General features: G+C 38.8%; 1 protein-coding gene across 12 annotated transcripts in view; it reads right to left on the reverse strand.

Annotated features, from left to right (window-relative positions):
- Positions 1–6158, reverse strand: part of LOC106158984 (cytoplasmic FMR1-interacting protein) — a 35956-nt gene extending 29798 nt beyond the window's left edge. For 8 of the 12 annotated variants that reach the window (XM_013535124.3, XM_087008208.1, XM_013535123.3 and 5 more), the window contains exon 1: positions 108–1034. In XM_013535124.3, the coding sequence (XP_013390578.2) occupies positions 108–1034 (927 nt within the window). Of the gene's footprint in view, positions 1–107; positions 1035–5315; positions 5651–6116 lie in introns of those variants that run through there. The other 4 variants (XM_013535126.2, XM_087008212.1, XM_013535127.2 and 1 more) reach the window with 1 other exon arrangement.
- Between the last annotated feature and the right edge of the window lie 5803 nt (positions 6159–11961).

Raw genomic sequence — 11961 nt, forward strand, 5'->3', positions numbered from 1 at the left:
TTACTACTATCTGTTGCAGTTTTAAAATAAACCATTTAAAAAATCATTAATTATTTCTGACATTCCACACACGATTCTAGGCTGAGTGTATCTGACATACATCTTACCATCTGTGCCTGTAGCATGCCTTGCTCATTGTATTTGGCCATGCCAGTGATGAAGGCCGACCTGTCTACAAACTTGGTGTCCATGTTGGTGTGATATACACAGAGCATGGACTGGGACTGCACCCGGGGCTGGTACTCGTCCCACATCAGGAGCTTAAACTCATCAAAATCTGGCTCCTTTTTGTATTCCGCCACCTCCCCGGATGCCGTTGTCTCCTCGACGGCACCCTCCTTTCCTCTCTCCATCCTACCGTTTCTACTCTCTATGTCTGCGTTATGTCCACTTTTTGCCTCTGGAATTCCAGGCTGTGGCCCCGGTAGAGGGGGACCCCTCGAACTGTCACTATTGGCACCCTCTAGGGGTGAGGGTGGGGGTGGGAGAAGTGGCGAGGGTGGAGGTAACAGAGGGGATGGTGGGGGTGGGCGCGCTTGGTTACTAGGGGGCGACAGCCACAGCTGATCTGGCCTGTCTCGGTCAGGTGGTGTGACATCTATAGCCACTCCAGCTTCAGTTTGAACAGTCTTATCACCATCCTGGCTGCTCTGTGTTGTGGTCCTGTCAGCATCAGTATTGTTTGGTTGTGTGTGCTGGTGGAGACCTCTCTCATTTATGACCTCGTCATTATCAGTAGGTGGAGAGGATATGTTTGTGACTGCGCCAGGAATACTAATGGCATCAGGTGTGTGGTTTATAGCCTGCTTTTGTTCACAGTCCTGTTCACCACTGGCTATGGCAGTCGTACCAGGAGGAGGAGAAGGAGGTGGTGACGGTGCTAGTGGTGACGGTGCTAGGGGTGACGGAGGAGGAGGAAGACCACCACTGCTGGAAGCACCCCCAATGGACAGCGCCTGAAGCATCCCGTCGAGGTCCAGGTCTAGGTCCAGCTGTGGGGGTGGAGGCAACATTCCATCTTCATTCAAATCCATGCTTGTTTTTTCCTTCGGTAAGTTTTTTTATTCCTTTTTTCCCAACTGTCTGTGTACTATATATCTTGACTTCACTTCTGCAGCAAGTTCTGTCTGTATTTCATAGTCCTTGTACTCCAACGGAAATGAGGTGGGTGTAACCCTTCATCAACTTTTTTATTCGGAACCAAACAATCATTTTCTCCACAGTTAAGTGACTTAATATATACATGCACAAAGACAGACTGTTTTCACATCACCGTATAGTATCATGCAGTAATCAAGTTCCTCCTTTCTATTTCTCCGACAACTGCACTGACAAGGTATTTCAGTGACCACATGTTACATACATGTATTTTGTTGATATATTGACAGCAGAAGCTTTGGCACTTAGACGTATTAGTTAAAACTTCTGGTGCTCCTTAGTACATAATGTAAATCCTCTGTGTAGCTAGTTATACTGTCAAATTGTACTGATATTCATATGAGTTGATGTGAAATATAACTTAAAACCAATTTCTTCATTAGTACAAGTAGCCTGTAGGTACATATTCTTAACCTTATTTCAGGAACTTGTCTTTATGTGCATATCCGCAAAATTGGTCCGATTTCCTTTAACTAGCAGCTTTAACATTAATTAGGAAAGGAAAATTACAATAGAGAACTTGTAACAATCCACTTTCAACTTCCTCATTTATGTTCCAGCTGGACCAACCCCTTACACTGCCTTCACTGCATCAACTTCACAAATATTGTAAAGATTTCTCTTCTCTAGCTGCCAGTGCCCCAATTAGGGAAAATTCCACAATGTAATTGTATAAATCCACTGTAACTTCCTGAATCAAGTTTTATCTAGGTACTCTTGTTCTCACTTTGACAACGCCTCCACGAATCAGCTTCCTGGGTGCAGCTCACCAGAAAAAGACACAACTCTGTCCCTCTCCACTGCCTCTCATTTGAATTCAGCAGGGGTTGACAAGATGAATCACCCCTTTGATCTATCAATCACAACTTGCCCCTCTGAGATCTTCTTTTATCTCCAATTCGGTAGGAAATTTCTGGGCTAAAAACAACCTGGTACACCTAATATTTCAGTCCTACTGTTCCCAACTACTTCAAAACAATCTGCCATATAAATGAGCTAAGGGTTGTACTGACAAGTTTTGGGGGGAGGGGGAGGTGGTAGGGGTGCATACTTAAAGGCAATATACCAAAATTATATTTTTAATAGAACTAACAGAGAATATAGAACATATGAGGGGGATCATAAAGATGAGCTTTTTTCTAGAAAAATACCTACCTTACAAAATAAGGTTAGTGCACAGTGTTGGACCTTATTATTGAATTTTCATAAACTCAAACTTAGGTCTTAATATATTCACATTCACTTTGGAATTCCTACAAATATTACAGTCCATATATAATTTACAAACCCAGTAAGATATCATCTTTATGAGCATCTTGTGTTCATCAAAGCAGGCCAAATTACATGCTACAGAACCGATATAAAACCACAGTCTTCTCCTTGTCACTATACAATACAGAGTTCATGTGAAATGATCTGAGCTCTCACTCTATCTTCACCCAATTTCCTTTTAAATAGAATGTGCCATCCAACTCATTGTATTCTGTAGTTTATAAAAGTATGATATTTATGCCAGGCAATCTTTATGCAGTAAACCCATGGTTTGTTCAAAATAAGATGAGAATTTGGGGAGTTTTCAACCAAAACACATACCATGTGATTAGCACAAACTCTTCAGCCCCCTTGAAACCTACTGACTTAGAATATCGTGCAAATACAAACGGCTCTTTCATAATATAAGTCATTCCATCATGCTTTCATCAGGACAAAAATTATTTTTTCTGCAAGATACTTCATACTCGTCCAAACAAACATCATCAACAAAATTTCCTTATTTAACCAACATAGCAATTTCCCACGCCAGTCCCCTGAAATACTTTCCTGTCCGAAACTTTCTCCACTATTATCACAGAGGAATTATAATGGTCACATGACAGGGAATCCTATCACGGCACATGGCAATCTGATAAGAATACAATGTACTCTACTTTATATTGATACCCCTCCCACAGCATAACAGTTACCCCTTTTTCCTGAGTTCTACTGCTCACATATAAACATTCCAAATCTAGGCCAAAACACTCATCTACTAGTAACCCATTTAGTTAAAATATATATCAGAGCTCTTTATTCATTAATAAAACTAGTTAAGACGATTGGGGGGGGGGGCTGAGAAAGGTAAATTTGTTGTCATTTTCTCTCTCTCACTCTCTCCAATTCTTCTGCAATTTGTTCACAAAAAGGTCTTTACAGACTTAAACAGAAAACCTGTTAACCTGGTCCAGTCTGTGGTTTGTTAAAGGGGCTCCTGATACCTTCTTAGTCATACCAGTTTTTTTATCGGTTTCAAATACATGTAAACCATTGTTATGTTTCCCACTAATGGATCCCTGGTGAACTTTTCACTTTAATATGATAAGTACACATTTTAACGACATAATTCATATCCACTATGCACGTTAACTGACAATGTTTAATTTAATCCTTATCTGAATAATATCAAATATGTTTGACAACCCAGTTGTAAGTTTATACTGTATCTTATGATTAAATACAGCATGTCTACGTGCATTCATCAACTAACTATAATTGGTTGAGGACAATTATCTCTTTATCGATATCAGTGGCAGTCCCTCAATCAAACTATGTATTGTTACAATGACAGTTAAGTGGTAAGTACCAGATACCCTCTACCAGGGCCACAGATTGATTTTTTCACAAGATATTCACAGATATGTCTCTGGTTAACTGATGGCACCCTCCTGCACTGAGTTGGAGAAAAGAGCCATCAATTAATCTGCAGCCCTGGTAGAGGGTAAGTACCAGACAGATGAACTCAACTGTGAGCAAGTTCAAATTGCAGATAGTGGTACAGGTTTACTATTATTCTTGGGTCTGTTTACATAGGACTAACTTAAATTATGAGTAACTTAAACCAAGAATAGACCAGGCCTATTCTCACTCAAGACTTAGCCTATCTCACATTAAGCGGTACATTTTCCTGTGTCCGGACGACCAGTTTGAGAGTTTGACAACTTATAGCCTGGCTATTGCGATAGAGAGTCACCCTACATGGAGTGCTGCTTTGGTCACAGAATGAAGACCCTGCAAATTCTCTATTATTCTGAAATGGGTCAAATACAATTTTCATAATTTTCCTTCAGTATTTCAGATACAAATTTTATGAAGAAAAGGAGTTTTTTCAATGCAGTACCAAGATATTGGTGGAGGAGTAAAAAGATATTTTGGAGGGAATGCTCTCTATGTAATGGCACAGTACTAGTACATGGACTTCAGGAAATTGTACGGTGAAAACAAAAAAAAAAAAAAAGAAAAAAAAAGCCAAAATCTTTATCAGTAAATGGGGATGCAAAAAAGATTAAAAAACAAAAACCTTCAGACGAGTTTTCAAAAGCAGTGAGATAGGCATTCCTTCACGCAGCTGAACATTGATCCAGAATTACAGAAGACAAGGAAACTCATGGGAAGATGCTTAAAGTTAAATCAGAAGAGAATCAATGCCCTCACTTGATGAAAAATTCCTCAAAAATATGTAATCACCAGGCAGGCAGTGAAAAGAAAGTTTTTGCAACAAGAAAGAAAGGATTCCTCGTGTCAAAAGTGAAATAAGAGAAACCGTAACTTTCTGAAGATCATCAGTGCTAAAATCTTCTTTGAGATTTCCACATTGTTCACACTTAGCAAAAGAGCTATGGTGTTGACATTTATGATCTATGCAGTGTACTTTTTTATCAGTGACCGAAAAGACTAAAACTCTGAACTTCTCTCATCCTTCTGACACCAATTTGTGGATGATTAATCAGAACTCTGATTGCACTATTAATGGTGACGGGGACAGAGCTATCCATTTTATCATATTTTATCACTCCCAGTATGTGTGAAACTGTCACCAAGTACTACTTTATATGGCACAATAGACTTTGAACATTACCAATAAGGAACAATCAAGTTACCTGTTAAAAATTCAGCATTATTTTAATATTTTTTATATTTTTATTTTATATTATTTATTATAGAGAATACACATGCAATTCACCACGCATTTCAGCATTCATGGTTTTCACTACTTTAACCTAGTAGTTATGAAATATGATAACTCAGAATGTTTTAGGAGAATAAAATCATCTAACACGCAATTTTAGTTTCAAGGGTGGGTCAAATTTGAACCACCCCACCACTCAATTACAATAACTCACCAGATTTGCATGAACAGTTGCCTCCTCGATGTATTTTGCTACCCCAGTAACAAATGCACTTCTGTCTTCAAAGTTAGTGTCAAGATTGGCTCTGTAGTGAATGGGAATGGGGGCAGCTTCTATGTGTGGCTGCTGATCAGGCAGTGGGAGCTCATCCAAAACATCCACATTCTGGAGAGCGTCTGGTAGGGTGATCTTTTCATTTGCCATTGTTGGGTGCTTGAATGTCTGTTATAGTTTACTGGGTAAATGCAACATAACTATGACATGATTGCAATATTTCTTGAGTCTGTTTGATTATTAGGAAAATTTCGCACTGCTATTCTCCAGTAATACTGAAAAAAAAGTCATCAAAATGAAGTACCATGCAGATTGTATTTCAACGGGAAAATCACTGAATTGATCCAGCAAAAACATTCCTATTTTTATTATGACATTTACTTGTGTAGGTAACTATATAAACTTTCCTATGAAGTCAATGTTATAACCACTAAAAATAGTACGTGTGTGTGTGTGTGTGTGTGTGTGTGTGTGTGTGTGTGTGTGTCTATGAGAGAGAGAGAGAGAGAGAGAGAGAGAGAGAGAGAGAGAGAGAGAGAGAGAGAGAGAGAGAGAGAGAGAGAGAGAGAGAGAGAGAGAGAGAGAGAGAGAGAACTGAACGTATTTATAAATCAAAACAATCTATAATATATATATTATCCAACTATCGCGTCACATATAACTGTAATAAATTGGAAGATAACCGCTTATCAATAACTACGCTGTGTATGCGAGAGAATTATTGAAATGCAGTGTCCTCACCCGTCAACATGGCGGCTATCGTATACTTCCGGTTATTGGCGCAATGAAGGATGCGCTACAGGCACATCTATCGCAATAGCCTACACTGCAGCATATCTTAACAATGCCACTGGAGAAATGCATAATCATTTAAATTTTAATTGTAAGTAAACCAAATACAAACCAAAAACAATTCTCTTAGTCTAAATACATTTGCAATATTTATTGTTTTTTATTCTAGATCAAAACAAAAATCGAATGACCTGAGCAAACAAGGCAAAGCAAACATGCATGCAAACTCATGATTTGCTGTCCACAGGCATCGTTCGAAACGGATATCTGTAACGATGTTCTTCTTTCATATGATATTGATGAAATTAATGTTTGAAAAGTAAAAGTCTGGCATGGTAGCAAAATCGCCCAAGCACGTTCGCGTTGGGTCTAATTATCAATCTGAAATTTAAACAGCTACAATTAATGTAGGCATTGTTGGGTCTTACTGTTCAAAGTATAAACCTTTTATTTAAAAGGATATTTTTTCCGCCTGCAAAGAGTTTCGATTCATCTAAAATGATCACTGAAGTCTTATGTCCATGCAATCTCATTTCTTACCCGTGTTCAATTCTAATATCTCTTCTTACATAACTGTCAGCGAGTTTACTGATTAGACCTACGCCGTTATTAAAAGGGGTATCATTTAAGTAACGTACATTGTTAGTCTAAAATTGACTTGAGATTTGATAAATTACGCACCAATATTTGACGCCACAGAGTGTCTTGACCACTGCACTTCCATGTCAACATTTCTCTTAATCTAGTCTCTTTTAAATAAACGGAGATTTTGAATAACTTCCAACTGACGGACCCATAGCCATTTATTAATGGAAGGCTTAATGACAAGAGGGATAGGGGCCCTACATCTTAAATATTAAAATCCTACAGCGTGCCTTTTTGTTAAATTAGATTTTCATTCATTAGTAGCAGGGATTGGGAGCAGCTATTGTAATAAATGTAACCACTGATAAAGATGCAATTGCAAAGACAAGCCGAGAACGGCACAACAGAAAATTTGTTTTTTTTCCCCAATACTTTTTTATTCTTGCCCCCCCCCCAACTGCTCCCTCCATTCCATCCCCACCGTCCCCACCCCTTTAAACAAAACTTTGATCCGTTAGTTTAAAGTACTGATAGATAAACTTGATAACCATTGCAAGGCACGAGAGATAGACGGATGGAATATATCTACCCTCTACCAGGGCCGCAGTTATTATTATGTAGACATTTTCACTGAGGCAGTACAGAGAAAATCTAGTGAAAAATCAATCTGTGGCCCTGGTAGAAGGTAGAATATGTCCTCCTATTCATATTCTGACGCACCCCGGTATTAACGTACGTGGGAGTTAAAGGCCTAGGCTGACACAGTGTTCTATATATAACTGCTGCGGTCGCCTGCGGGTTTGATAGCATAGCCTCTATGATGCTCGTGACATTGATATTGCAGTTATGGTTACGAAAAAGAAGGACAGCTATTTACCCAGTTTCAAGCTTCTTATACAAAATGTCGATCATACTTACACAAAATTATGTGTTTTACATAAAATATGCCCAGCATGCCTTGAAACTTTTCCATATCATTTGCAATTTTTTTATATATTTTCACAAAGAAAACCTAATTATCTGGGTAAAATAATCATCTTCGGTTCGGAGAAGGCACGTTTTTTTCGTTAGTTAATAGAACAAAGATTCAAAGTGCCAAAAATACAATGAACGACATACTGCCAGCCTCAACAGTTTTCTAGCACTTACTTACCTTAATTCTTTCGAATCCTTAATTCAAAGATTACAAATGTTATAATATAAGTTTCCAAGAGCACCTATCTGGAATGGCTTAAGCCTACTGAACGACTGCAAACATTCTTCATTTACTTTGCTTTTCTGTTGCGGAGTTCCCAATTTCGACGGCTGATTTACACAGCGTTAGCACATCTAAGATTCTTGATGTAATATGCGTTTGAAATTTAAGTGCCTTTTATAAAGAATATCTGAAGGTTGAACACCCCCCCCCCTTGGCCTTTAATTTCTTTCTTTCCTTCTTTCTCTTCTAATTTTGTTTATTTTATTTTATTCTATCTATTCATTTATTCATTTATTTATTTATTTATTTATTTATTTTGCGTAATTAATACGAGTCCTTTCTGTTGGTTTAAGAAGGGAATGGGGGTAAAAAGGGACTCTGTTTATATTACCCCATTCCCGTAGAGACCATTCCCAGACCCAATCGTACTAATATGGATTGAACTATCTCCGAGAGGATTCTCGCTTAATTGCTATTAACTTGAGCGGCTAGATGTATGTCATGCCTGCTGAGGCTGATAAGGGGGTAAATAACTATCGTTTAGCAGCTTTAGTGGACGTACCAGACGCCTAAGCCGCTTGGGCTGAAAGCAATTTAGCGAGGGACCCCGTGGAGATAGACCGATCCTGTTAGATCGATCTAGGGATGGGAACCCAGTCTTAGACACAATCGGTCAAAGCGGATCGACCCAACCCTGCGGGAACTCTCGCTAAGTGCAATCAGCTTCAATGAATGACACGCCTCTTCTTGTTTTCAACGAACTGACATAATAACCGACTTTTCTGTATTCTTCTTCACGCCAGGAGGAGGCGTGTTTTTCAGTGAAACTGATTGCAGCCAGCGAGAGTCCACCCAGGGTTGAGTCGATCCACGTAGACTGATGGTGTCTGTGGGAATGGGGTCCAACTCGACTTAGAAAATGATATTTCTTTTAGATACTAAAGACTGATGTTTGTCAAGCATGGCATATATGATTTACGACTTCAATGTCAAGCTGTTGATACGCTGAGTTGTCTTTTCTTAGTCATGATACTATTCTAAAAATTTACACCTTCTCAAACAGAAATTTGAAAAAGAAACTTCGCTAAAATTTCGGTACTTGAAGTGGCAACGGAATCGGTTGCAATGTGAGAAAAATGTCCTTGTCATCTCTCTTGCGGTCTACATGCAATGACCTTGAGAAAAAAAGTGCACATATTTTTTCCCTTGTAAAAGTGAAACAAGGGAATCATGGATTAGTCCCTCTCTTCAGAGGTTCGAGCGATTGGGACTAAATAACCAAAAATATCAGTACTATATTAGTTAACATTTGATTTATCAAGAACCTATGCGTGGAATTGACAACATTTCAGATATATCAAATATGGAGCCATACCTATGAGTTTCAGTTTCCTAAAGGACTGAAACCCTTCACTTGATAAATTTCCACATAGGTGTTTATTATGCGTAAATGCAATCTATCTTATTTTCTTGATAGCGAACACTAGAGTGGAGGGGCAATAGGTTTCTCTGTTATAGGTTTTTGCATTATCACGTTCATTTTATGCGTCAGAGTCTTACGACTGTGACACAAGGTATAGTGGGTTGACATGGCCCCGGGAGAGAAAAAAAAAGAAAGGAAAAATAAACGTAGGTTGTCTAAGTAATCTTTGATACAAAGAATTTCAAATGATACAGTAAAAATATTATTCAGATATTTAATGAGAAGATGGTAGCGGATCCATGTTTTATCCAGATTCTTTTAGCCATTAATCAAAAACATACATTGCGCAGCGAATTTTCTTTGCAGTAGATGCTGAATAGTGGGTTCAGATATCCTTGTAGTCCTTTGTGTATACTATCCTGTCAACACTAAAGTCAAGTACGTAATCAAACAAATATTCAGTGATATTTGGCCCCTAGGCCTTAATATAAATTACACAATACCCGACAAAAATCAGTCGGGGAATCATTGAAACGAAATGACTTGTGAACAACGGATAAACAACCCAATCCAATACGCTACCGCAAATGTGGAAATGAAGTCACGAACTGAAAACTTGAAATAAGACAACCTCCTCAAATCTTAAAATGTATTCAATTTTCCGATCGCTTTAAAGCCCGACTTCTCCCCTCCGAACACTCCAAATATGGATATGAAACTTACCAACTGAAAGCCCAGAATAGTGGACAATAGTTAATCAAATGCATGATCATATGCTAATACATTTTTAATGTTGTGACCGGCGACTGACGTCACAAGCGTGCGCAAATACGGAAAGCAGCGCGGACGGGTAGTGAACATTCAATATTTGATGAAGGTCAACGGTCTATGAGATGGATGGCCAAAAATGCGATCAGGGCGGCAACTGGTCAATTTTGATCTCATTCCGGATGTCGTACTCAGCGGTCATTTCATAAGACCGACAGTGGACCATTGTCTTTCAGGAGGGGCAGTTTTTTATTTATTATTTAGATGATTGTTAAGAAGTGGTAAAGGGAATTGGGGGTGTGTCAACAGTGCAATGCCTTATTCTTCATTGGTAGACCATCGAACGAATAATGCGTGTTAAGATTTGGCGCCTAGTAAAGCAATAATTTATTACGTCTTTATACCTTCTTTCACAATGATTAGGGCCTATTGGATGTAAAATGATTCAAATTATTTTTATCAAATATCATACACTTTCACCGCATTCCAGATCTACACTATATCTCTGCTAAAAAATCCATGATCTAAATAAAAAATGTTGATAGTTTTGTTGCTATTAACCCGTTGTTTCAAACATACGTGTATTTTCACTGGGCTTAATTTGCTGGTAACCTGAGAGTTTTGCCACTATTTGAATCCGGTTCATTAAACTTCCAGTGATAAGCTATCAGTAAGTACTCAACATTAATTCCGATTACGCATTAAAAGTTGTTTCATCTCGCAGATAACTGTTTACTTCTATTCACTGACTTACTCTCGGTCTGTCTACCAATTACGTGACACGTCTGGTGGTGGAGGGGTGGGGATTGGAGGGGGTACAGGAGGGTGCTGGTGGAGGGTGGGGTGGGAGGATAGAGGAAAGGGGGGGAGAGCAGCGGGAGGGAGGGTGAGGGGTGAGGGGCAGAGGGCACCACCCGATTACCTCAGGTGCTCGAAGCTGTTTTAGAACAGAAATTCAGATGGCTTCATTTAGAACTGCGAGGGTGTCAACCATCGGGGAATGAGATGATACCGTCTTCCAACGCGCACACCTTATGTAAATGTACAGCGTTCTCTTCTCTGACTGTTGAGTTAGGAAAGAGAATAATTTTAAAGAACGGCAGCTGATATTTTGAAGAGAAGGCAAATGTGTTCTAAAATTCTAATAAATTGAGAACTAATTGTTACTTTTACTGGTTTTCTCTTCTGCTATGGATACATATATAACGCACGAAAAATATTATAGAACACCTGCGTGAGTTTCTCAAGCAATTAAATTTGCTACTCCCGATTTTTCTAAGTAATTCCACTTTTCGAACGAAGAAAACAACACGTAATTATAAGAGAGGGAACCAGGACGCATTTTACGGTTGTCCTTGAGTATAAAAATCAGCGGTAGTTCTTCTGCGAAACTGCACCCATAGAGGAGCAAACCCTGTTGAGGAGTGTACAAGATCTGGCAAACAGTCTGTTATTTTTCGTGTGTGAATCACGTGCTTGATCCTGGCTGTTAACGTAGACTGACAATAAAGTTCTGGTTTTTACAAAACAGGATGTTTTTCTTTTATACCACATAAGTGAACAAATAAATCGGTTACTTCTCCCAGGGATATGTCAGGAGTAGAAGTGTGCCCAGTGAGGAGCCAACTTGCTGAACAATGTGCCCTATCTGGCAAACATTTCAATGCTTCTCTTTTGCTATATGTGAATCACAACTTCTTTGTTGTTCTTTTAGATTGATTAAGGGATCAAATTTTGTCCCAATTGCGATGCTTTTCTTTGATAAATAAACAGATAAAAACAACGGTCACCACTATCAAAATGAATTATTATATCAGACG

Source organism: Lingula anatina, chromosome 3 (genome assembly GCF_051362555.1).
Source record: "Lingula anatina isolate TDL-2025a chromosome 3, LinAna3.0, whole genome shotgun sequence".
Classification (NCBI taxonomy): Eukaryota; Metazoa; Brachiopoda; class Lingulata; order Lingulida; family Lingulidae; genus Lingula; species Lingula anatina.